The sequence below is a fragment of the Populus nigra genome, chromosome 5 (genome assembly GCF_951802175.1).
Source record: "Populus nigra chromosome 5, ddPopNigr1.1, whole genome shotgun sequence".
Lineage (NCBI taxonomy): Eukaryota > Viridiplantae > Streptophyta > Magnoliopsida > Malpighiales > Salicaceae > Populus > Populus nigra.
In genome coordinates, this window is record NC_084856.1 from 22,171,815 (window position 1) to 22,194,868 (window position 23,054).

Consider the following 23,054-nt stretch of genomic DNA (forward strand, 5'->3'; position numbering starts at 1 on the left):
ATTAATTCTCTCTTTTATTCAATTTGTGATCATGGTGATTGATTTGGATTTTAATAAAATGTTGTATTAATATAAGGACTAGATTAAACTTTACCTTGCCAAGTGTCATCATGAGGTATAAAATCCCCGCAAAAACCTATCCCCTCTCAACACTCTACTCTCTTCAACCCCAAACCTCTCATGGCGACCCGTCCCGGGTGCGATTTCGAACCCGACCATCCCAAAACCTCTTCCGCCGCCGCCGCCGCCATAACCCACAACCCGAATCGAGTAGCAACCCCGCCAATCTACCACCTATCCTTCAACCAAAACCACACCTGCTTCTTAGTTGGACTCCAAAACGGGTTCCGGATCTTCGACACGGACCCATTCAAACCCTCATTCCGCCGCGACATAGACACACACGGCGGCATTGGATTGGTCGCCATGCTTTACCGCAGCAACATCTTCTGCCTAGTCTGTGGCGGACCCGACCCTATTTACCCCAGAAACAAAGTGATGATTTGGGACGACCATGATTCTCGGTGTATCGGAGAATTATCGTTCCGGTCAGAGGTGAAAAATGTGAAACTTCGTCGCGATATGATCGTTGTTGTGTTGAATCAAAAGATCTTTGTTTATAATTTCTTAGACTTGAAGTTATTGAATCAAATTGAGACGGTTTCGAACCCTACTGGACTGTGTGAGATTTCGCATAATTCGTCGCCGATGGTTTTGGTTTGTTTAGGGTTGCAAAAGGGGCAAATTAGAGTGGAGAATTTTGGGTCCAAGAAGAGTAAGTTTGTTATGGCGCATGATTCAAGAGTTGTTTGTATGAGTTTAACTCAAGATGGGAGGAGGTTAGCGACGGCGAGCAGTAAAGGGACTTTGATTAGAGTGTTTAATTCTTTGGATGGTACTTTGTTGCAAGAGGTATGGTAATTGGTAATTAGTGTGATTATATGTGACAATGTGGTTGTGATTAAGGTGATTAGTAAGCTAATTAGTTGTGGTATTTTTGGAGTCTGTTGTAATCTTAATTGGTGTTAAAATTTTGTTGATGTGATTGTAAGTAGAAAGGAATGGACTTTTTGGATGCGAGCATATGTCTGCATGAGGTAGTTTTAGCAAGGATGATTTTCTCAGTGATTTAATTAATGGATATGTTAATGTGATTTTGCCAATTTTGATCACAATGGACAAGTGCGCAGCCACTCTTGTTGATTGAAGATTTAGCTCATTTCTTTTATAAGAAAATGCAGTGTAGTTGCATAAATCAAAGAATTGTAAAGTGATTGATAACGGATTTTTAAGCAATGAGATCATGAGGTTTCTATAAAAAAAGAATAAGAAGATCTTTAGGTTTGAATGTTTTATGAGCTTGAATTTGTAATTTGTTTTTGTTGGAAACATAATTGAACATCCGTCCAATTTCTGTTTTTGGTCGATTAAGTAAGCATGTGTTTGTGCTAGATTTTCATCCATCTAGAAACACCCAATTTCCTGTCTGTGGTTTGTTGATGCTATTTGCTAATGTTCAATGATTTCTTGTGCCCCATGCTAGGTTAGGAGAGGTGTAGATAGAGCAGACATCTACAGCCTTGCATTCTCATCCAATGCTCAGTTCCTAGCTGTCTCAAGCGACAAGGGAACTGTACATATCTTTAGTCTCAAGGTTGATTCAGGGTCCCTGCCCTCATTGCCAAATGATAGATCTCACTTTGCATCTGAACCAATTCATTCTAGACTTTCATCTCTTTCCATTTTCAAAGGTAATTTCCCTATTTATTGTCACTTATTCTTTGAACTATAAATACTGTGCTAGTTTGCTGTGAAATCCTGAGAAGTTAGTGCTAGCAGTTATTTGAAGGCTATAGGGGCCAGTAAATTTTAGTAGCTGGGCATGTTACACTCTTGCATAGGTTAAGATATGACTTCCAAGTTCTAAATCCAGTTCATTAGCTTGCATGGGTCAGAGAATCTTTGATTGTCATTGGTGAGTGTACAAGCCTGCTAGATAACTCCCCTTTAGGTTTTGATATCATTGTTTGGAAGTGAAGCTTATATTGGGCTTCTCTCATTATATTACAGGGGTATTGCCAAAGTATTTCAGCTCTGAGTGGTCAGTAGCTCGGTTTCGATTACCTGAAGGTTTGCAGTACTGTGTTGGGTTTGGCCACCAGAAGAACACCATTGTCATCATTGGCATGGATGGAAGGTAATGAAAAACCAGATCATTGTGGTTTGTTTATTAGTTATCATTTTGCTGCATTATGAGGTGGGGGGGCAATTGAATCAATCCACTGTCATGCTTCCTTCCTGGCACTCGCATGGTTCCCTGGGTGGTGTGCTAGGAGGTTATCCCTAGGGCTGATAGTGAAAATGTCTTTGGAAAAATAGCAAAAATCATATTAATGCAATGATGTCCATTCTCATAATATGCTTAGTTCTTATGCCTCGATCATAGTGGCTCCTTCGGCTTCCATGGGAATATGCTTTGGATTTGTCTCATTCTGCTTCTACTAAAAACCCTTGTTGCTTTATTCTGATGAGCATAGATGAACAATCTTTTAGTAGTGTTGCTGATATCATTGTGTCATTCCATATTCATAACAAGTTGAGCTGATTTTTCACAATTGTGCTGGGTTTGGATTCCCATCGAACCTAGACTCTGCAAGTTAGTTGATGAATTCAAGAGTTAATGAGAAGTTATCTTCGGTAATCACATAAACCATATTACCATGTGTCCATTCTAATACTATGAATGATTTCATAGTATTAGAATGGATCGTGTTTTGTATTAGTTACAATAACAGTGGATCTTCAATCAGCTTTAAGTGGACAAGATTGTATGTTATCTTGTTTTGTATTATCATGGATGGATCGTGTTTTGAATATTTACTGCACCTAAATTTTGTAATAATGATCATGAATAATCTTAACGAAGTTGTTTACTGGATGGTTTTGCAGCTTCTATAGATGTGAGTTTGACCCTGTGACTGGTGGGGAGATGATCCAGCTTGAATATATCAATTTCCTGAACGTGGAGAATTTCTGAGTCAATAAATTTGGGGGTAAATATTGTTAATATTATTTTCTCAGGAGACTGGAATTAATTGTACATATAAACATGCGAGTAACTAAAATCGGCTTGGGATTAACCCCATTGCATTGGGCGGTGTAAGAAAAGGTTCTGGTGCGTGCTTCTTGTTAATAATGGTGCCCTGTACATTCACGTAAAATAGTAGCCTTGACTGTGAGCGTGATGAAAAGGGACAAACATTTCTTAGGTGATCAGATGGCAGAGCCAGAATACTCAACCTGGCAATCCTTCCTTTTTTTCTTATTGAAGGTAAAGGGTGAGACTTGACAGTGATTTAACAAAACCACCCCAATAGTGTTAATACGTTCAATGTTTGACGTTCTTCTGCTCATCAAACAAGCTATACAATTTCAGAGAGCTCCTGAAAATTGGCTCTTTGGAAAGATTTCAAGGCCAGGGAAGCTTCTCTATATTTTCATCGCCCCCAAATAACATCCAAGGAAATGCTGTAGCATCCAAAACAAGGTTTTTTTTTATATTCCATTTCACAAACTGCGAGTTCATATTAAGAAAAAGATCAATTTAAACACTTCCATTGAGGAAACGTTTGTGAATTGGAAAGCTGGAGATTCTGAAGTTCTTGGCCATGCTTTACTAGTAACTATGATATTATGTTCTCATTGCTAGACAGCTCTCCCCAAAGCGCCAATTTTCCAGTTTGCGAATGCTATCATAGCCAAAACTTTGAATTTTGAAACCACCAAATGCCCACTTGGGGTTACGAAAGCTCGATAAATGGGCGCTTTGGAAAGAAGCAACCTTTCCATGCGATGGATTTGAGCAGCCACACACACCAAGAGAGCAGGCAGCAAAGCGAAACACATGCGATGGAAAGAAGAAACCTTTCCATTAAATATTTGATAAACATGAGAGCTGCGGCGGCTGCTGCTGCATTATCTTTGTGCATCAAAAACATAAACAACTTGTAAAGAACAAACTAAACTGCCCGTCTAAATTCCTACTACATTGGATAACAACCGGTCGTCATACAACAAAATAAAACCTTATTTTATTACAAGTGGTTTTAGGCCTTTTTAGGTGATTTTGGCTCTGACCCAGAAGATTTCTCACTAGCTGAAGTTTTCTTAGGCAAAAGTACTGGGTTGATGTTAGGTAACACTCCGCCGCTTGCTATTGTAACTCCTTGCAGCAATTTTCCGAGCTCTTCATCGTTTCTTACAGCCAACAAGACGTGTCTTGGGTTGATCCTGGTCTTCTTGTTGTCTCTCGCTGCATTTCCAGCCAACTCAAGCACCTATAAACATGAAATAAAACAAATTAAAATACAAAAATAGATGATTGTATTGAAAAAAAAAAGGATTTTCTATGGATTAGAACCAAAGAAATTAAAACAAAGACAGACTACTAATTTTGATTTTGATTTAAAAAGGAAAAACGATTGTTCTTCCATAGAAAAACCGAAAAAAAAATAGATCTGAAATTTTTAAATAAAAAGAGATCGAAACATTAAGACATTTCTCAAAAACAAAGGAAACAGGGATGGTTCAAAACGGCAACACGGGATGTACCTCAGCAGCGAGGTATTCAAGAACGGCAGCCATGTAAATGGGAGCCCCAGAACCAAGACGCTTAGCGTAACGACCTTTCTTCAAGAACCGAGAGATCCGACCAACAGGGAATTGAAGGCCAGCTTTGATCGATTTTGAAACGGACTTCTTGCGGTCTCCACCTCTTCTTCCTCCAGCACCTTTGGTTGCCTTTGTCGTTGCCTCCATTGTTAAAGGGAATTGAGAGATATTAAGATGCGGGTTCAAACGGTAGCGTTTTCTGAGAGGGAACTGAAACTGGAGAGCGGGATTTGAAGTGGATGAAGAGGGTGTTTGGGCATTTATAGCGGAGTGTGACACGTTGGCGATCCGAGAAGATTTGGGTTTGAGATTAGAATGGGCGGTGAGATCGCGACAGGCTGGCGATCCTGGGTTTTTGAAATTGGTAAATGAAAATGAGAGTTTGGTTTTGGGTTGGTGTGTGGGTGAGGTATGTGAGTCGTTGGATTTGCCATGCTGGCAATCCGTGGAGATAATTGCTGATGTGAGTTTATAGCTGAAAATTTTAAAGTGATGATAAACATGCGTGTGTGTGAGTATTTAAATCATCATAAATTGATATTTTTTGGACCGTGAAGATTTATTAATCAATAGAAATATTATTAATGGATAAGTTAATCATTTAGTAAAATTAAAAAACATTGAGTTTTATTTCCGGTCATCCAATAAAACATTAAAGATATAGCTTTGTGATACAATGATTATACGAGTTTTAAAGATGCATTGTTATCTTTAATTTTACCAAAATTTTTATGAAATTGGAATCCCAAATCCATAAAAATTAAATATTTAGATACAGTGAATCTTGCAATCCTGATTTAAACAGTAAATGTCTAGGCAAGTATAATTGCCAATTGTTTTTGACATTATAGAATTAAGTACATAGACAATATGACTTCAAATAATTTGGACCAATATTAATATTCATATGGTGGTAGGGATTTGAAAATTACATGCTCTAATTAAAAAGTTGAAATATCATGACACAATGGACGTTAAGTATCACGTGAACTATCAATAAAAAAATAAGGCAACTTTATGTTTGTCAAGTGACAAACAAATTATTAAGATAGATACAGTTTGGTAATTTCATAAATAAGAAGTAATTTTTAAAAAACACATTGACGCATGTTGTGCACGTGTCAGCCACTCCACTGTCTTTGGATGAGAGCGTGCAACTAATTCCAAGGACCAGAAACATTGTTTAGGGATGACGTGATTCTTCTCAGTATTTTCTCTGTGACCCCGCGGCGCATACACTTAAAGGAACTTTGGTTTGACACTGACAACTTTTTTTTTAATTTATTTTATCTCTCTCTTTCTCGGTGTTTGCATCATGTTCTTTTGTTTATTATTTGTTTTATTTGAAATGATTTATAAAATAGAAATTTTGTCAACCTCTCTTTCTTTTCATTTTAGTTTATGTTATTTTGGTTATTGTTTGTTTCACCTTAAATAATTTATGAAATTAAAATTTTATTTTGATTTTGTCCTTGTTCAGTTTTTTTTCCTTTGGTAGCCATTTTTTTAATTGATATTTATGTGATATGAGATAATTGGTTTCTTTTTATAATCTCATTCTCCATCATTTTTTCCTACTATATTTTTTTTCTCTTTCTTTTGATTATTTTTTATTTTTTGATATGCAAGTTTTTATATTGATATTTTTAACGTGATTTCATCATTCAACATTAAATTGATTTGAATTTAAGCTTCTTGATTAAGCTCGTATCTAGGATTTCATGAGTTTGGAAGTTTGAAAAATTAACCTAGCTTTAAAAGGTTCGCTCGAGACTGTTTTGGTTTTGTTTTATCACTTTTCATTCTTCAGTGTTTATTTAAGTTTGTTCTATCCTTTTGTTTTTTTTAATTGATTGGTTCATTTCAAGTCTTTTTATTTGTTGTTACTTGTTAATTTGTTTTTCAAAATAAATTGTTTTCTCTAATTAAATAGAATCAATTAATTGAATATAGGTAGATGCTCACTTAATTGTGTTTGATTTGGTTTTCTTTTCCGAAGCGCTGCTTTAGTGACCCACACGAGAATGCTTATTTTTCAAGTTAATTATTGTTAAATGTTTTTTATGGTTTGTCTACTATTGTTACCTACAATTTAAATTAAATTATTAAATTACTTGATCTTAATAGATTTAGTCAAGTTAATGATCCAAGTATTGAGTTTTCCTTACTTATTTAAAAAACTATCATCACCTAAGCATCTATTTTTTTCAAGTTAAAAAAAGATCGGTCTATGACGGAATACAGATCACCGATCAAGTACATGACCAAAAAGTATAGATCACTTATGTTTATTTGTTTAGTGTCTCACGATAGAAGTGACACATACATACACACATGTATAAAAAAGACATCAATATGCTTGGTTGCAAAGACAAAGATAAATATATAAAATGAATATATATACGTGATAGTTTTAAAGTGAATTTCTATTCTTTTAGATTATGTTTGGTTAGTGTCATGTGACAAAAAATACAAATATATAATAGTAAAAAACACTGAAAAGATAAAAGATAAGTAAAAACACAAAAAAATATATCTTTAAAATATTTTTAAAGTGATTTTTTATATTTTAAAAAAATACATAGAAACATATACCTTTTAAATGTTATATTAAAGTTTTTTATTTATTTATATTTTGAATATTTATCCGATAAGAAAAAAAAAGCAACCTTGTGGTGTGAGAAGACACTAATTCTCAAGTTAGGTGGAACTATATCTTGACATGTGTTTAAAATCTATTTTTATTTTGAAATATATCATGATGTTGTGATAAGATGTATGGTAACCTAAGCTTCCATCAAATAAGAATTAAAGGAATATGATTTTTAAAAATAGAAAGCTGACATCAGCATAAATAAAAATAGAGGAGGCAAATGAATACAAAATCAAGAATACATAGATGGAAAGAAGCTCTTGAGCCTCAGCACAATTCAGTATTATACAATTCAGTATTATGCATGCCTTTGACGTGTTTGGATCTTGAAAGGTTAAGGTAACGAAGAGGGGACAATACGAGAATAATATTTTGACACCAAATAGGGCATGTGTTGAAAAAATCATTGTTTTAAGATCCGGATTATTCAGGGTATAAATCATTCTACCTTAAAGAAAAAATTAAAAAAAAGAATTAATTAACTCAGTTGAAAATCAAGTTTAATTTAATGATAGGGTTAATCCAATTATAACTCAACTATTAACCTGATAATTACCTTTTTATTTATTAAAATGATATCATTTTCATTTTATTAATTTTTAATTTTTAAAGTTAACCAAAATCAACTCTTCTAACCTATAAACCGGGCTTTACCCCATGCTTGCACGAGTTTTAAAACTAACGAAAAAAATAGACATGATGTTGCTCATAGCTAAGATAAACAACAAGAGCAATGCAGATGCTTGCTAGTTCATATTACTGAAAATATACAGGGAGAAAGGGGTGGGAACAAACATTATACACATGCCAAGAGGAATAATTAACACACATGGTTTCCTAATGTCTAGCAGTGTAGTATAGGCTCTGGATTAATTAAACAGTTTTTGCATGATCAAGCCGAGCAGCTAAAGCCAAAGCCCATGTTGAAGCTGCTCTTTTTTGAGCACTTTAACTGTTCCCAGGACTGGCTGCATTTGCATATGGGCTATCCAACATTGAAAGATCAGCTTCATCTGGGAAATTGATCAGGACTCTCATTTGCACTTCTCTCAATCTGACAGCAAACTCCATTGCCGCATTCATTGCAGCCCTAGCTCCAGCCAATGCATCTCCGAGTTCTTGATTGATCAAATAGTATGAGCTTATTTGACCTAGTATGTGATCATGCCTTTCTTGAAATTTGTGAGCCCTCTCTTCAGCATGTTCCAACACCTCAGCTATAATCCTTAGTTTCTCTTTTGTGACTTGTTGCTTGTGCCATAGCTTCAAGGTCGGCAAGAGGAGAAAGAACGACGCGGAGAAGCCAGCAATGGCAGAAATAAGATGGCTATAGCCCATGAACAAAGCTTTTCTTCGTGTCTATGCATCAGGAGAGCAAATTTACAAAAGAATATATTGAAATGCTTTTCTTCGTATCCATGCATCTATGGTGCTCAAAATGATTCCTTGCTTTCATCGAGGGACATCACTTTTGTTTAATGCACTCCTTTTGTATTGTACCAGATGGAACATGTGACGTTGCTTTACGAAATACAACTCCCTTTTTCACATCATGGAGCTGAGTTTTTTTATTTTTCTTTGTCATGAAACAATGTTTCTGAGATTTTTCCCTGTAATTTTCTTATGGAAAGACACCGCTATTAAACAGTATACCTAAATCTCACCATATCCAATTTTGGTTCAAAAACACCATGCTTTTGTGATCAGAAGTTCTATATGGGATATTAAGAAGGCTGAAGGGTAAGACACAAAAACATGCACTTACAAGGACAAAAGACTCAGTTAATATCATTACTCACTTCTGTTTGGAAAAGAGTTTTGCTGCTATTCTACCCCTGGCGGTTTTGAAATCCAGTTTCATTTTACCAGATTTTCTCGTCCGTCTCGGCTTTCGTGGCTTTCTATTTGATTGCTTTCTTTCTAAGCGCTGACGACGGATCTCTGGATCAGCCCAACCTTTGCCCCATTCCGCAAAAGAAGAATATGATTTGTGTTTGTTCACTGAGAGTTGCATATCAGCTTCAGGGTAAACAGAGAGCGGCTGCTCTCTATCATATTCCAGATACTCAAGTCCTAATTTTGTTGGCTCCGGGCATTTTATCTGGACATGGCTCTGCATAAACAGTGAATTTAATACAAGACAAATTTAGCTGAGAACCAAAATTTCAAACAAACACAACTTACAATCTGCATGCTTGAGAAAGCAATGGAGATTCGAGCAATAAAATACAAATTTCAAATTTTGCTTAAAATCCACAGCTAAGCTTCAGGAATTTGCCTTGTTCAAAAGACAGCCATAAGATCACAAATTCAATTGTGTCAAAAATGTTCCCTCCGCTAATTAATAGAATCAGAAAACAGTTCAAAATAAAAGCTAGGGCAATCAGACCTAGGAGCTGCCAGATGGCTAAGCAAATCCTGAGTCTAAATTAGCAGCCCATCATATGATTGATGCTCAGGAAACAAGAGATTTTCTGAAGATTTACACATGCATCGCAACGCTGACACAGAAATACACTGTAAACACTTGGTATAATTGAGGACTTCAAAGACACTACTAGGAGAATGGAAAATCATTTGAGCAGGTACCTTTTCATCACCCTCTCTGATGTATCCTTTGCCTTCCATAATCCGAGCTAGACCTTGCCACCATAGCTGATCTGTTGTCCAAAATTTTTGATACTGCACAAAACCACCATAGATAATCAAAATAACATCTGATAATTTGAGTGAAGTGAAATTTTCCTAACCAGTCACTGTTCCAACACATGAAAGAAGTATAAAGAAATGGTTTGCATCTAGGTTACCTGCTCCTTTATTTTAGTGACGAACATTCTGAGGTTTGGCTTCTGCACTGCTCTCTGTGATTTAGTGTCATTACATTTACCATCATATGAGCTATCAAAAGAATGACTCTGTTCCTGAAACTCAAAAAAAGCCTTCCGTTGAGAATTTATTGGGAAAAGGGAGCAGAAAATGACTTATCTGGATACACAAGAATCTCTCTTTATTACTCATCTTATATTAGATCTATATGTCAATAAAACTTTTGGTAACATATAACCTGGCACTTGCAAAAAACTAACTAGAATTAAAATCCTTACACTTAGATGATATGCTGCAATGACCTTCATTAAAATATCAGCCTCCTCTTTCAAATCCTGCATTTCTGGAGGCCCATTGACACACACATCGCACCTGCATCAAAGGAGTCCTATTAAAAATTTCTTGGGAAAGCATGTTGTGGAATTGATAGATAATTTCTTGGGAAAGCATGTTGATGAAAAGTAACTGTGCAATCAATGTGAAGCAAGGGGTATTAGAGCAAATAGTAAATAAGACAGAATCTCAGCAGTAAAAGTTGGTAACCACGGAGAAAAAAAATTCAAGTCGAAAGACCACTTTATTGAAATGGATATTAAAGCAGATTCTAAAATGAAAGAAACACTACGTACAAGAGGCACTTCTGATAACTGAAATCCTCCCCAAAATACTCTACAAGTGTTTTAGCTCGACAACATGAGGTATTCATTCCATACCTGCAAGAAGACAAGTAAAAAGGAAAAGCAAATCTGTAACAAATAGTTGAAATGGAAGCTAAGATGCAGAACTGCAAAAAATGTCTTGAATGACAAAGCGGACCTGAAACAATCAGACAACATCTTGAATGCATGTTTTGTCTGAGCTTCACTTCTTTTACTTGGTAAAAGTGATGGTGTTCTTGACAGGTTTGCATACAGAACTGCTTGGCAAAGAAAAAAGTTTTTTTGGTTAGTTAAAAAAAACAATCATGATGCTGATGACTTCTATACTTCTATTACAATCATGCAGTGCCTCATCCCAGCATACAAATCCTTCACTTGGAAGCAACCATAAGGAATGAAACAGATATTGTATGAAAAGGGAGTTTACTGTACAAGTTTTGATCAACACCATGACATGGAACTTCTATTCAAATTAAAAATTATGACCAAATAAGATTTATGTCCAACAATGATAAGTAGTCTATATGTGAAAAGAGCTTACCGCATTCTGCTAGTTTCCCATCCCTTCCAGCACGGCCTGCTTCTTGATAATATGCTTCCAAACACTAAAATTGGACATTAGATGAAAGAAGCATTAGGAGAACAAATATAACTGAGAATTATATGACAAAAAGGGAAAAAAGAATAGACAGACAAGTTGCCAGAAGGAGAAGTGAACTGTTGCTATTGCTTAGGATAATAAAAGTGAAAGAGCACCAGATTATTCCTACAACATGATGATAAGTTCTTGAGCACAAATGGATAACAATATCCAACACAAAATTGCAGAAATATCAAATCTCAACTGCTAACCTGTGGCCAGCCATAGTGAATAATTCTTCTGATATTTGATTTGTCAATTCCCATTCCAAAAGCAACTGTTGCGACAACCACCTAGAGTAATATGCGAAAATGTTTAGTCGGAATTTTTTGCTATTGCCTTATTCTACTAGGAAATGACAGAAAGTCAAAGTTAAAACTAGGTCATTTTCTTCTTCCTTGTATCAAGAAAGGATGATAATAAGAGGTTTAGCTTCTACGAAACCATATGGAAAGAACCAGTTCTGATTTTTTCAGCATCCCCATTTGGTAGTACCTTTAGGAAAGTCAAGTGCATCATAGAAAGAGGAAATGTAATCCCCGAAAAAGAAATAAATAATAAGAAGAAATTTAATTGTTGTAAATTCATTTTATCACAAGGAGACAAAAAAATGGAGATCAGAAATGGTGCAAGAAATGCCCAAACAGGATGCTGCATGAATACAGGATACCTCAGTGTTCAAACAGTGCAAGTTATTAGCACCGTTAAGAATTCAAAAACCAGATGAAAGATGCATCATGCAATCCAGAATGATCAGTTTCCCTACCCATACCTGTATCAAGTTTTCGTGGAATTCCTTGTGGACCTGCCTTAGGTGTGATTTTGGCAACTGAGAGGGGAAAATGGCCATGGGTTAGTTGCATGTTAAACAAGAGAAGTTTTCATAGGAGTAACCACCCCTCGTCATGTGATGTGAAAGATTCAAAAACAAGTGAACATAAAGAATCACCACCAACCAAAAAAGGAAAAATACACATAGAGAAAAATCCAATGATTAAATCTGCAAAGCAGTTTGAAAGGTAATTAGAAGTTGAGGTTACTTTTGCTTGATAGATCAGCCATCAAATCAGACAGGTTTCCTTTTGTCATATTTACACCATCAAGTGCTATGCAACATAGCAGTTTCACTACCAACATGTCGCATTACATTACAACTGAGTCAAAGTGATTCCAATTCAATTGCAAGGTTGATTCAGTAGGCTTAATAATGGAAAAAGAAAACCCTTATCAAACTAAAATAGAATACATGTTATCCATCCAATAGACCCGGGAAACAACCATGTGATACATACCGATGCATTATAAGCAGCAGCTTTCACACCGAAACCACAAAGATACTCTGTGATGCTCAATGTTTGTTTTCTTGTAGGAACATATATGATGGTTGGTCCTTCTTCTAAAGGCTCTTGCAAAAGTTTCGACCTGTCTTCTATCTTACTAGAGGGATCAACTGTTTCAGATGACTTGCAAATATACTGGTCCTTGCAAGGAGATTGTCCAATGAATTCACCACATGCAACTTTAAAATGAGAAATAATAAGAATTAGAATAGAATATATATATTAATGTTGGAGGTTAGAGATGAAATAAAATTTCTTTTTTCTATTAGCAATTCTACTGGCATAAAACTCAATACTTTGCATCTGCAATTTTCTTTTCAAGTTCTATGTTGCATCCACGACATATTTTTACAGCCAGCCAGTATAATGCAGCAACGGACATGATCTAAATTAATAGAAAGATGTATACCATCCCAATCATCCACAATGTGAAAGACATCAACATCATTTTCCAGATATTCAATTGACATTTCTTTTTCCCTTGAAGCAGTCGATCCATTTTCCTTTGTTAAATTTAATTCATCACCATCTACATCACAGCAATCATCTTCAATTCTGTTCATGTCATTTGGAGAAGATACATCTCCATCAGATATGCTATTATCAGCAGAGCTATCGGAGCAATCATCTAATTCTTCCGCGATACTACTCCACTTCTTTTCATTAGACTTTTTCTTTCCAGCATATATGCCTATCAAATGGCTGAGATTCTTCCCATAAGAAGATGGAGAAGAGGTTCTACAATGTTTTACCTGTAAGAGCAGCAACTGAATTTTGGTTTTCCACACCAGTAGATATTTGATATGATTCAATATAATATGATATATAAGGCATGTAAGTTAGGAAGCAAACTAGAAAACATGAGAAGAAATCATAGAGATTCATTAGGAAAAAAAATAACAAAAAATTCCATCAGGAATTAATCTAACATGTATACTATTTAGAACACCATCAAATTCAATTTTCAATTGTTGGTCCAATTGTAACAATATCAGACTTCATAGGGACATGATTACTGCAATACCTAGAGAACATAATGATGCTGTAATTAGTAGGTTGACATCATGGTCCTCTTGGATTTAGGCTAAATATTTCAGATGCAGACTTATAATAGTCTGTTTACCATGTTCAAAATTTTCAATGTGAAGCTGAAACAGTCATAATGTTTTGTTTCATGAAACCTGATATGAAACTAGCAAAAATCACACTTCTTGCATTAGTCACATCAATCTTCCTTTCAATGGAAAGCAAAGACAGGTATAAAAAAAACCCATTAAATATTAAACATCATACAAGCAGGAACCACCCTCTGCACATTATGATGCATAGTCCTCTTGGACCATTCTCACGAGTGGAGTAAGAAGGGAATTTATTGGAAAATGAGCTAGATGTGTATGTGATAAGTTAAGATATAGACATCTTGTACTAAAATTAAAATTTTGGAAGCATGTTTTTAGTACATGAAATCTTGTTTATATATCACAATATATCGGTTAGTTTCTATGCATCCAAATCAGGTAGAGTAATTCTGATGCTTATGACCTGTGGACAACCTGCAGGAATTAAACCAATCAAACAGCAGCTATGTAGAAATCGGTATTTTTTAATTCAAAAGCTCTTTTTCAATCCTTTTCTCCTATTCCTTTCTTCCCTTTTACTTGCAACCATCAAATTAAGGTTGACAGGTTTGGGTGTTGTTTTCACCTTCCACAACAAGAGAACAAGAAAAGTTGAGCCCTGATAAGTCCAACAACTATTCAAACATAAGTTGGAGGGCAGATTACCGAGAACCGTAGATTTGGCCGAAAAAATGAAGTAAGCACAACCTTTGTTTCCTTTGACATGCTCAGCACTTTAAGCACATCTCCTCGAACTGGAATTGTGGCAGTCGCGGTCAACGCCATCAGTGGGATGTTGAATTTTAAGAATTTTAGATTGCAAGCACTGAAGTTCTCCCGGAGAACAGACAATTGCCTGATACATTACAATATGCTTCTTGTTAAGTTGTAATGACATCTAAGCATATAGTACTTTAAGCCAAGTCCAATAGCATGAGAAATGGTGAAAAAGCTTCACAATATCACCTTCCTTATAAAATCATCACTGATAAGATGACTATCAACACACATTAAATAGATAAAGGACACATAGCTAGCCAACTTTCTTAACTTGGACTTGCCATGTTTAGCTTCATCTGAGCACTGATGGTACTTCTCAGTACATGAAGTTCATAACTATATGTATAAAATTAACCAATCCAATCAGCCTGTGATTGTAAGAGAATAGGTATAACAAACAGGACCATGAAACAGCCAACAGAATGAAGAACACAAACCTGTAGCTAGGCCGAAAATTATGTCCCCACTTAGAAACACAATGAACTTCATCAATAGCAAACAAAGTTATGCCACGACTTTCTGCAAGTCCCTGGAGCGGTATTATCAGTCTGCGGTGAAATTATACCAATCTTTCAATCAGGAGAGCTAACAAACTCCCTTTTTTAGACACAAAAGAGAACCACATACATGCAGCTTACCTTGAAATTGTCTCCGGGCAGACATATATTATGTCATACATGCCTCTCATTGCTTTCTTTTCCACACTGCTATCAGGCTGCCCAGATCCAAGAAAGCACGCAGAGACCCCATGTTTTGATAGCTTTAAGCACTGATCATGCATCAAGCTAATCAACGGTGAAATCACAACCACAACCTTTCCTGTTAGTAATGCTGGAATCTGGAAACACAAAGATTTTCCTGCAACAAAATAATCATATAACAAAAGTTACTACAGCTAACCAAAACAAAGAACAAACCAAACTAATCATATATGGCAACAAAAAGAAAAGAAGAAGAAAACAATACCAGATCCTGTAGCGGCAAGAACAAGGCAATCTTGATGAGCTGCCCATGCAGCCAAGGCTTCCTTTTGGAAACCCTTTAATGAACTATAACCAAAACGCTCTTGCAATACCCTATTCGCTCTCTCCTCCCAATCCAATCCAAAACCCACCTCTTCTTTACACCAAACTGGCAAACCATCCACTGCATCCTCGACCTTACCACAATCCACGCTAACATACGATTCCTCACATCCATTCACACTAAGCGGCAAAACCTTCGACCCAGAAACCAAAACATCAGACACGTCACTACTAAGCATGCCTCGTTTCACGCTGCGTGGCAACCGGAAATGCTCCAATATACTAGACTGTCGCTTTCGACCCGAATAGGCAGAGCCAGACAGCATTCTCTTTCCACTTCTGCTGCTTGTAAAGCATTCAGAACTACTGGTCATAGCACCACTACCTTCACAATTTCTGCTCGAAGAACCGTTCAATAAATAATCCACAGCTTTATCCAACGACGAACCGACTTCTTTAACAGCTTGTTCCGCCGCACAACTCTCAAACCCCATTTCTATAAGCTTTTCAACGGTTCCATCACAAGCCACAGATTTTTCCATCACACCAAACAGAAAAATTCACTATAAAAGGAAAAGGAAAAAGAAAAAAAAACTGAAATTAAGAATTTTTCCTGAAAAAAAAACCCGTGCTACAGGTTCATGATTTTAAGCGATTGGTGTCGGTTTCTTATACGTGTCCGTATAAGATCTGTGTGGATACGTGTACGTGTGTGTGGTGGAGATGGAGAGGTTCTGAGCAGTGAAATGCGATAGGAATGTTGTTCGATTGAGCAGATGGAAACCCTAGGATTTTGCAGGTATGAGAAATTGAGGATTCTTTATGAGAGGTTTTGTTTTTCTATTTTTGAGAGAGAGAGAGAGATAAATCAATACAGTGCGTGGATGTGTGCGATCCCGCCCGAGAACTTAAAACTTTGCCCGCGCAATTCGGAAGATTTTGACATTGTTATAAAATCAGATCGGGCTGTTTTGTTAATCCGATTATCCATCAATTTTATATCTTACTATGAGCTGGATTTTAAATTAAATTTGATAAAGACTAATTTAGCAAGCCAGGTGGTCTTGATATGTCAATTCATGATTTAAAGTTTAATTTTATATTTTTATTTATTTTTAAAAAGTAATATTATTTTAATTTTAAAAAATAAAAACTTAAAATAACATATTTTTTATTGACTTAAATCAATCTAAATTAACTCACCCAATCCATGATTTAAGTTTTGAAAGTCTAGAATAATATAAAAAGGAGAGTAAATTATAGCTAAATTGAATGTTTGATATTTTTTTTAAAATAACACATTAATTTTAACAACAACAACCCATAATTAATCAAGAAATTAATACAATAAGATAAATAATAAGAAAGAGACATCAATTTTTATAATGGTTCAAATAATTATTTATTTTAGTGCTTGAACTTTCATATAAATATTTATTGTAAAATTATAGTCTTCTTAATAGGTAAGACCTTGTTGATTACACTAAGTGTTTTTTTAGGATCAATGTTGTAAAACTTTATAACCAACTAGAGATTGTTTGAATAATTCAAGTGTAATTTGTATTTTCATAATAAATCAATCTTTTAAATAAATTATAACACTTCACAAGAAAATGTTGCATAGCTCGGGTCTTTATAAACATGTAATCTAGCCTGAAAATGTAGAAGATTGATGTTATGAAAAAAGAGTTTAAAGTTTATGTTTTTTATTTAAAATATATTAAGTGATAATATTAAATTACTCGATAAAAAAATTGTTACAATGTATTTCTCACCGTGCATAGGTTTTGATAATATAAACAATTTGAATGATAAGTTTGGTCATCCTAGAGCCATGTTCGCATTAAAAAGTCCATGCCATTTCAAATTGAGGTGAAAAAAATTCTTACATTATTAAAAAATTTCACATGTATATCAAATTTAGTAATTGTTATCGTAAAAATAATTAATCTATAGATGTCAAAAATTACTAGGCTAACAAACTTTGGACCATGCAGTTTTGTTTGCTGGAAAGTTATTTTTTTAAGTGAATTTCAGAAAAGTAAATTATTTTTTGATATTTGGTACTGTAATGAAAAATAAGTTAGAAAACATTTTTGTTATGTCATAAAAATTGAGCTGGAAAATAACTTATTAATATAATAATGAACTAATTTTACAAATTAAAAAGTTAAATGAGAATGGAATTGAAAAAAAATATAATTTCATAAATTATCTCAAATAAAATAAATAATAATCAAAATAATAGAGATCAAATCTAAAAAATAAAAAAATTGAAAGATGAAAAAATTAAAATAATAATAATTAATTTCATAAATTATTTCAAATAAAATAAGTAACAATAAAAAAAATATATTTTTCTGAAAATCAAGCTAATTTTTTGTTATTGGAAAATGTTTTTCGTTGACCGAAAAGTATTTTTTATTGATAAATTGTTTTAATAGCAAATAAACATAAGAAAAGTTTAGAAAATGATTTATTGAAAACTACTTTTCAATAAACAAACACGATTTGGTTTGGAGAGGGGAGGGTAATTATAATTAATGGCATCTCTTTTAGGGGGTGGGGGGGTAAAATTATAATTAATGGCCATATATTTTAGTGAATTGCAATTGACCCTTGAATTCTTTTTAATTATGCAATTGACAGTCATGCTGAAAGATAGAAATAGAATAGAAAGAGAAAAGGGATAAATTGAGATTTTTTTACAAAACTAAAAGGATTTAGAGTTTGTTTATATGAAGTGGATAAGATTTGTTAAACTCACCTCGATTTGACAAATAAATTTAGTTATTTATTAATTTTAATTTTAATATAAGTCAGGTTTTATATTAAATCAAATGAAAATTAATATAGTAAAAATTTGAGAGATTTAGTTTAAATTTATTTATTTTTTTAAAAAGAATATTATTTTAATTTTAATTTTATTTTTTGAATTGACTCGGCTGGAATTTATAAAAAAATTCATTTTAAATTGACAGGATTTATTAGCGTGGTTGAGACCAGTTAAAACTATTCTACATTTCTCTTCGTTGTATAAATCCCATGCAATTCCCTCTCTTCACCCACAGTCTCACACTTTCCTTGCTAAACTTTCCCTCACACTTCATGTTCGAGTAAAAGAAAGCAAAGTACAGAACAAAGGTAGAGGGAGTCGAGCGAAGACTTGCAGAGGCTAGAAGAGGGAGTAGAATACTTGAAAAAGCTGCTGGGATTAATTCCTTGGCTTTTGATTCACAGTGGTGGAAATGGACGTCATCAACGCATCAGAAGAAGTTGCGAGGAGGAAGAATAAGCAAGATCGGTGGAAACTCCACGAGACTGTTATTACAAATCCTTGATGTGCCCGATTCATTCTAATTCAATCAGTTGAACAAAGACCAGATTCTAGCTAGTTGGGACTAGTCACAAGGCAATTAATCTAAACAAGCTAAAAAATCCACACGAAATTCATAAAAAGAAGGTTACATTCAAGTTGGTGATTGGATGATAATCCTCTAAACACGCAATGCAAAGATCCAGTCTACCTAAATGGAGCAAGAGGGTTTGGACTGCTAGGGACTTTGAGGCTCTTAAGTTCTTTACAGACATGATCTAACATTCCCAGAAAGTCTCTTACAATCACGAAAATACGAAGTGGATTGGATTCTTCCCTGCTTACATATCCATGAAAGTATTCTGTAATTTCTCTAACATGCAACATGACTCTACCTTCGTCTTCGTGCAACTCCTTTAGATTCCTTGCTGCATAATTTAGGAAGGATTTCGTCGTGTGAACGAAGTTTCTGCTCTTTTCATCGGTCAATAAGTCCTTGTTTACTAGCTGTTTTAATTTTTCCATTCCATCCGATAGGTTTGAGACTGAACTTGCAAGAACATCAAGGTCTATTGTAGCTGTTTTCCTGACATTGTAGAGTTCCGTGCTTAAACCTGAAACCAGGTCGAGTCCCATTCTTCTGTAATCTTCTTCCCTTTCTTCGACGGTTTTAGTTTTGTTTTTCTGATTGATCCTCCCCATAATGCTATCTGATACTCGAATCCCTTCCGACCGGATTATTTCTTGGACAACGAAGTGGAGCAAGGTAGTTTTACCATCTGTTCCTTTCACATCAGAAAGTTTAAGGAGTGCATCGAGTTTGAATGCTTTCGCACCTCCTCTGATTGTCCCCACATTCATCCGGTTGCCTGTTTTGAGCACTGCTTCAAGCAACTTTAAGAAGAGTCTGCTTGACCTGAGTTCTTTGCAGGCCTCCTGGTAGAGAACAAGAATTAGAAAGGAAGAGGGATTAGATGTGTTGAAATATCGTTTCGATGAAAAGTTTGCGTGTTTGATGGTTACCTCTAGCATCGAAAAAGAGTTTCTCAGATGAACCACCTCATCTTCAAAAGTTTCTCTATAAAGCATGGCTTCAACTCGTTGAAAGGCGAATGGTATGCTAAGAACTACTCGAACAAACTTCTCTGCAGACCCCAACTCATTGATGTTTCCTTTATAACCGAATAGCTTAGCCTCTTCTTCCTCAGTAGGTACCATCTTTGCCAGTGCCTCGAGTTGTTGTAAACACAAGCCATCCCCTAATGTCCACAGTATTAGTCAGTTGTTGGAGGCATATAGCATATATGTTATGTGTATATTTGTACACAGTACTCCTTTCTAAAGAAATGTATCCAAAGAATTTATAGTTCGTTGCAATGATATATAAGGCATCTATCAGGAATCCATTTGCAGGAGGAGATGCACTCTTGCTTGAAATTTCTAACTTTGATCCTAAAAGGATGTATTGTCTGCTTTTGCAAAATTTAAAATTCTGTTCAGCTTTGCTGTTTAGTGTTTACTATTGGAAGAGGATTTTGAGATATTTCAGGGCCTTTCAACTTTACAAAACACACCTCTCATTAGTGCACCACACACTTGCTCAGCAGTTGCAGTAATGGCTTTTGAGAGAATGGTGATGTTCTGCAGTCTCTTTGGCTCAAGCACATGCTTGCTTGGTGAAGGAGTTTTGCTCTTCGCTTCATCATTCCTCTCTGTGCTTTGGAAACTGTACCCAAATAGTGATTCAATCATCTCTTCATCTAATCTATTACAGAAACCTCATGTTAGTAAACTCCAAGCGGAAGATTGGAACTTTGCAGTAAATACAAATTCACAAACTTACTCAAATGAGCTTGATCTTATCTTGTCCCACACCATGCTTTTGTCTGGTGCAGCTCTAACTTTGTCCCAATGAAGTGGCTTCAATTTTGTCAGTGGTGCTCCATCTTTTCCCAGTGGTGTATATTGAGAAAGCTGATCAGATGGCGAAGGAGGTGGCCCAGTGGCAGAGCCATTGTTCCCTTTCAGGAATGGAGGTGGGCATGGTGGAGGAGGTGGGCAATTGGCAGAGCTATTATTTCCTTTCCGAAATGGAGGTGGGCATGGCGGAGGAGGAATACTTAATAGCGCACCTGTAGGTTTGGGAGACTTTTGAGGTGAAGTCGGCAAGTCATTACGAGGTGTTCGGTTTGATCCTGAAGAAGCACCTGGCTTCCTAGGAGGTGATAAATTCGGTAGTGCAGAAGAACTCGAAGCTTCAGATGCCATTCTGGTAGACTGCAAAGATGTGCTTGAAGGAGGTATGAACATTCTTTGTGCCAAAGTGAGTGGAGGTGGTGGAGGGGGAGGGGGCGGTGGCAGAGGCAGAGGCAGTGACGGGGATTGAGTTGTTAAATTCTTATCATGAACTAGTGTTTCTTCTTGAATGTTTGGATTTTTTGGAGCTGGTGAAGGAGATGTCATTATCTTTAGTGCGTTTGAGGGGGAAATTTCGGAAATATCGTTGAGACTACCAGCCGAAGCATTCGAAAGCCGAGCATTAGATGATCGAGAATCAACAAAAGAGTGAAAAGATTCATCATCTGATGAATGACATTCAGCGGGAATAATTTTATCCCCAGACGAAGAGTTACCACCATCAGATTCATACATTACCGATTCCAAATTATCATGAACATGCTTGATTTCCCTTGTGGAAGAACTACTGGCATTATCAGAATCTGATTTCATTACCAATACTTGCTTTGATTCCTGCCTCTCATGTATTGTAGACTTCGGTGTGCTATGATTTGATAACGTTTTTACAGTTTCAGGAATTCGATTAAGATAAGTAGTTTGTTGCTCCAAATCCTTTTCTATTGAATTAAGATACAAGAGATCAAGGGCAGGATTTAAGATCACCTTGCTTGGTGACCTTTGAGAACTCACAAACTTCGATTCACCTCTGCTTCTTCTTCCTCTTTTCCTTTGCTTCGAAGTTTTTCTTGCAGATTTTTTCCTCTGCTCCATGAATTTGCCAGAGAACCAAATGAGCCCAAGAACACAAAACAAGAAGGCAGCTCCTATAGACCCTAGAACTGCTACAAGAATTGTCTCAAGCCTACTCTTATCTTCGTGCTCCCCCCTCCCAATCTTGTGTGGTGGTGAGGCTTGATGGTTGTGATGCGGTGGAGAATAGGAATGTACATGAACTGGTAGCTTTGGAGCAGGAGCAGGAGCAAAAGCTGGAGGCTCAGCTTCAATGGTGGGTGATGGGGAAGGTGCTGGTGACACAAACTCAACTGACGAGCTTCTTCTTTTGGAACTCTTTAGTCCAAGTAAAGCTCTAAACTTTAGAACGATCAATGCTTCTTTCCCTTCATTCTCATCTTCTCCTGAAACTTTCTCAATTCTCTTCTCATCATTAACATCTTCAGTGCTTTCCTCCATGAAATCCACCCTTGGTAGGCCAGGAGCTTTGAAGCACCCTTGTGCGTCCACTGAAGCATCAGAAATAAAAAGGTGGGCACTTTGTGATAATACAAGCATAAAAACAGTGGCGATGAAGATCATGTGGAGAATCTGAGGAGCACAACCCATGTTCCTCAACGAGAAATCATCAAAGCATAAATTCTAACTTTCTGCTTATAAATCTAGCACATTGTTTTCCTAGACTCTTTTTTCTTGGAAAAATATTTGTTTTTGGGTAGTGTAGGTGTTGTAACAGTGAAGAAGATGTAACGCAGTGTCTTTAATGCTACTCCAAGAAACCCCTGAGCTTTGGCAGCTGTAGCTGTACTGGGCCTTCTTTTCCTCTCTCCTCATAGATTCTTATCTCTGTTCACCTCCATAAATTCCCTGGAAACATTGTTAAATTGCGTGTTACAGTTTGTTTTTAGGACACTGTCCTCGGTTTTTACTTTGTGTCCCATTCTTATGTTATAACTTTGAAAATCTGACCAGCTGAGTATGTTCTGTTTTTGCACTTCATGCACTTTGCACTTCCAAAGTTGAAAAAGTGATACCAAAATCTTTATTAGCATCTGA

At 35.8% G+C, this 23,054-nt stretch overlaps 4 protein-coding genes across 8 annotated transcripts; 1 reads left to right on the forward strand and 3 right to left on the reverse strand.

The window, feature by feature from the left end:
• Window positions 1–129: 129 nt before the first annotated feature.
• On the forward strand, window positions 130–3,276 carry LOC133695072 (autophagy-related protein 18a-like). Of its 2 annotated transcripts, none has more exons than XR_009842357.1 (4): window positions 130–912; window positions 1,544–1,751; window positions 1,840–1,975; window positions 2,071–2,197. XR_009842357.1 is itself a non-coding variant. In XM_062116853.1 (4 exons), the coding sequence occupies exons 1-4, from the start codon at window positions 181–183 to the stop codon at window positions 3,035–3,037; spliced, it is 1,155 nt and encodes a 384-aa protein (XP_061972837.1). In that variant the 5' UTR covers window positions 131–180; the 3' UTR covers window positions 3,038–3,276. The 2 variants fall into 2 exon arrangements, 1 of the variants encoding a protein (XP_061972837.1); XM_062116853.1 differs by lacking the exon at window positions 1,840–1,975 and adding an exon at window positions 2,950–3,276 and having other exon boundaries at window positions 131–912.
• Window positions 3,277–3,910: 634 nt separating this feature from the next.
• LOC133695073 (probable histone H2A.5) lies at window positions 3,911–4,916 on the reverse strand. The gene is made up of 2 exons (XM_062116854.1): window positions 4,612–4,916; window positions 3,911–4,337 (listed from the first exon to the last, which is right to left on the reverse strand). Exons 1-2 carry the CDS (start codon window positions 4,816–4,818, stop codon window positions 4,107–4,109), a joined length of 438 nt encoding a protein of 145 aa, XP_061972838.1. The 5' UTR covers window positions 4,819–4,916; the 3' UTR covers window positions 3,911–4,106.
• Window positions 4,917–8,042: 3,126 nt separating this feature from the next.
• Window positions 8,043–16,672, reverse strand: LOC133693255 (ATP-dependent DNA helicase Q-like SIM). 4 transcript variants are annotated; one of them, XM_062114436.1, is made up of 16 exons: window positions 15,654–16,672; window positions 15,326–15,545; window positions 15,125–15,235; window positions 14,616–14,763; window positions 13,199–13,541; window positions 12,742–12,968; window positions 12,222–12,278; window positions 11,662–11,742; window positions 11,351–11,414; window positions 10,967–11,066; window positions 10,780–10,863; window positions 10,429–10,522; window positions 10,132–10,245; window positions 9,914–10,006; window positions 9,124–9,437; window positions 8,043–8,900 (listed from the first exon to the last, which is right to left on the reverse strand). In XM_062114436.1, exons 1-16 carry the CDS (start codon window positions 16,252–16,254, stop codon window positions 8,870–8,872), a joined length of 2,682 nt encoding a protein of 893 aa, XP_061970420.1. In that variant the 5' UTR covers window positions 16,255–16,672; the 3' UTR covers window positions 8,043–8,869. The 4 variants fall into 4 exon arrangements, with proteins under 4 accessions (XP_061970420.1, XP_061970418.1, XP_061970419.1 ...); XM_062114434.1 differs by having other exon boundaries at window positions 14,574–14,763; XM_062114435.1 differs by having other exon boundaries at window positions 8,043–9,437; window positions 14,574–14,763.
• A 2,462-nt stretch (window positions 16,673–19,134) lies between these two features.
• LOC133693789 (formin-like protein 11) lies at window positions 19,135–23,054 on the reverse strand. Its single transcript, XM_062115112.1, has 4 exons — window positions 20,872–23,054; window positions 20,603–20,793; window positions 20,052–20,287; window positions 19,135–19,964 (listed from the first exon to the last, which is right to left on the reverse strand). Exons 1-4 carry the CDS (start codon window positions 22,605–22,607, stop codon window positions 19,236–19,238), a joined length of 2,892 nt encoding a protein of 963 aa, XP_061971096.1. The 5' UTR covers window positions 22,608–23,054; the 3' UTR covers window positions 19,135–19,235.

What these genes read in the sequence shown, in the direction of transcription:
- LOC133695072 (XM_062116853.1), top strand. Translation starts at nt 181, where the DNA reads ATGGCGACCCGTCCCGGGTGCGATTTCGAACCCGACCATCCCAAAACC. An exon ending in ATGGTACTTTGTTGCAAGAG is followed by an intron (nt 913 to 1,543) that starts GTATGGTAATTG and finishes GCCCCATGCTAG; the next exon opens with GTTAGGAGAGGTGTAGATAG. An exon ending in ATCTCTTTCCATTTTCAAAG is followed by an intron (nt 1,752 to 2,070) that starts GTAATTTCCCTA and finishes ATTATATTACAG; the next exon opens with GGGTATTGCCAAAGTATTTC.
- LOC133693789 (XM_062115112.1), bottom strand. Translation starts at nt 22,607, where the DNA reads ATGGGTTGTGCTCCTCAGATTCTCCACATGATCTTCATCGCCACTGTT. An exon ending in GTGTGGTGCACTAATGAGAG is followed by an intron (nt 20,288 to 20,602) that starts GTGTGTTTTGTA and finishes TGTGGACATTAG; the next exon opens with GGGATGGCTTGTGTTTACAA. An exon ending in ACTCTTTTTCGATGCTAGAG is followed by an intron (nt 19,965 to 20,051) that starts GTAACCATCAAA and finishes GTTCTCTACCAG; the next exon opens with GAGGCCTGCAAAGAACTCAG.
- LOC133693255 (XM_062114434.1), bottom strand. Translation starts at nt 16,254, where the DNA reads ATGGAAAAATCTGTGGCTTGTGATGGAACCGTTGAAAAGCTTATAGAA. An exon ending in TCTTGCCGCTACAGGATCTG is followed by an intron (nt 15,546 to 15,653) that starts GTATTGTTTTCT and finishes ATTTTGTTGCAG; the next exon opens with GAAAATCTTTGTGTTTCCAG. An exon ending in CTGCTGCTTATAATGCATCG is followed by an intron (nt 12,279 to 12,741) that starts GTATGTATCACA and finishes TTCCCCTCTCAG; the next exon opens with TTGCCAAAATCACACCTAAG.
- LOC133695073 (XM_062116854.1), bottom strand. Translation starts at nt 4,818, where the DNA reads ATGGAGGCAACGACAAAGGCAACCAAAGGTGCTGGAGGAAGAAGAGGT. An exon ending in TTGAATACCTCGCTGCTGAG is followed by an intron (nt 4,338 to 4,611) that starts GTACATCCCGTG and finishes TCATGTTTATAG; the next exon opens with GTGCTTGAGTTGGCTGGAAA.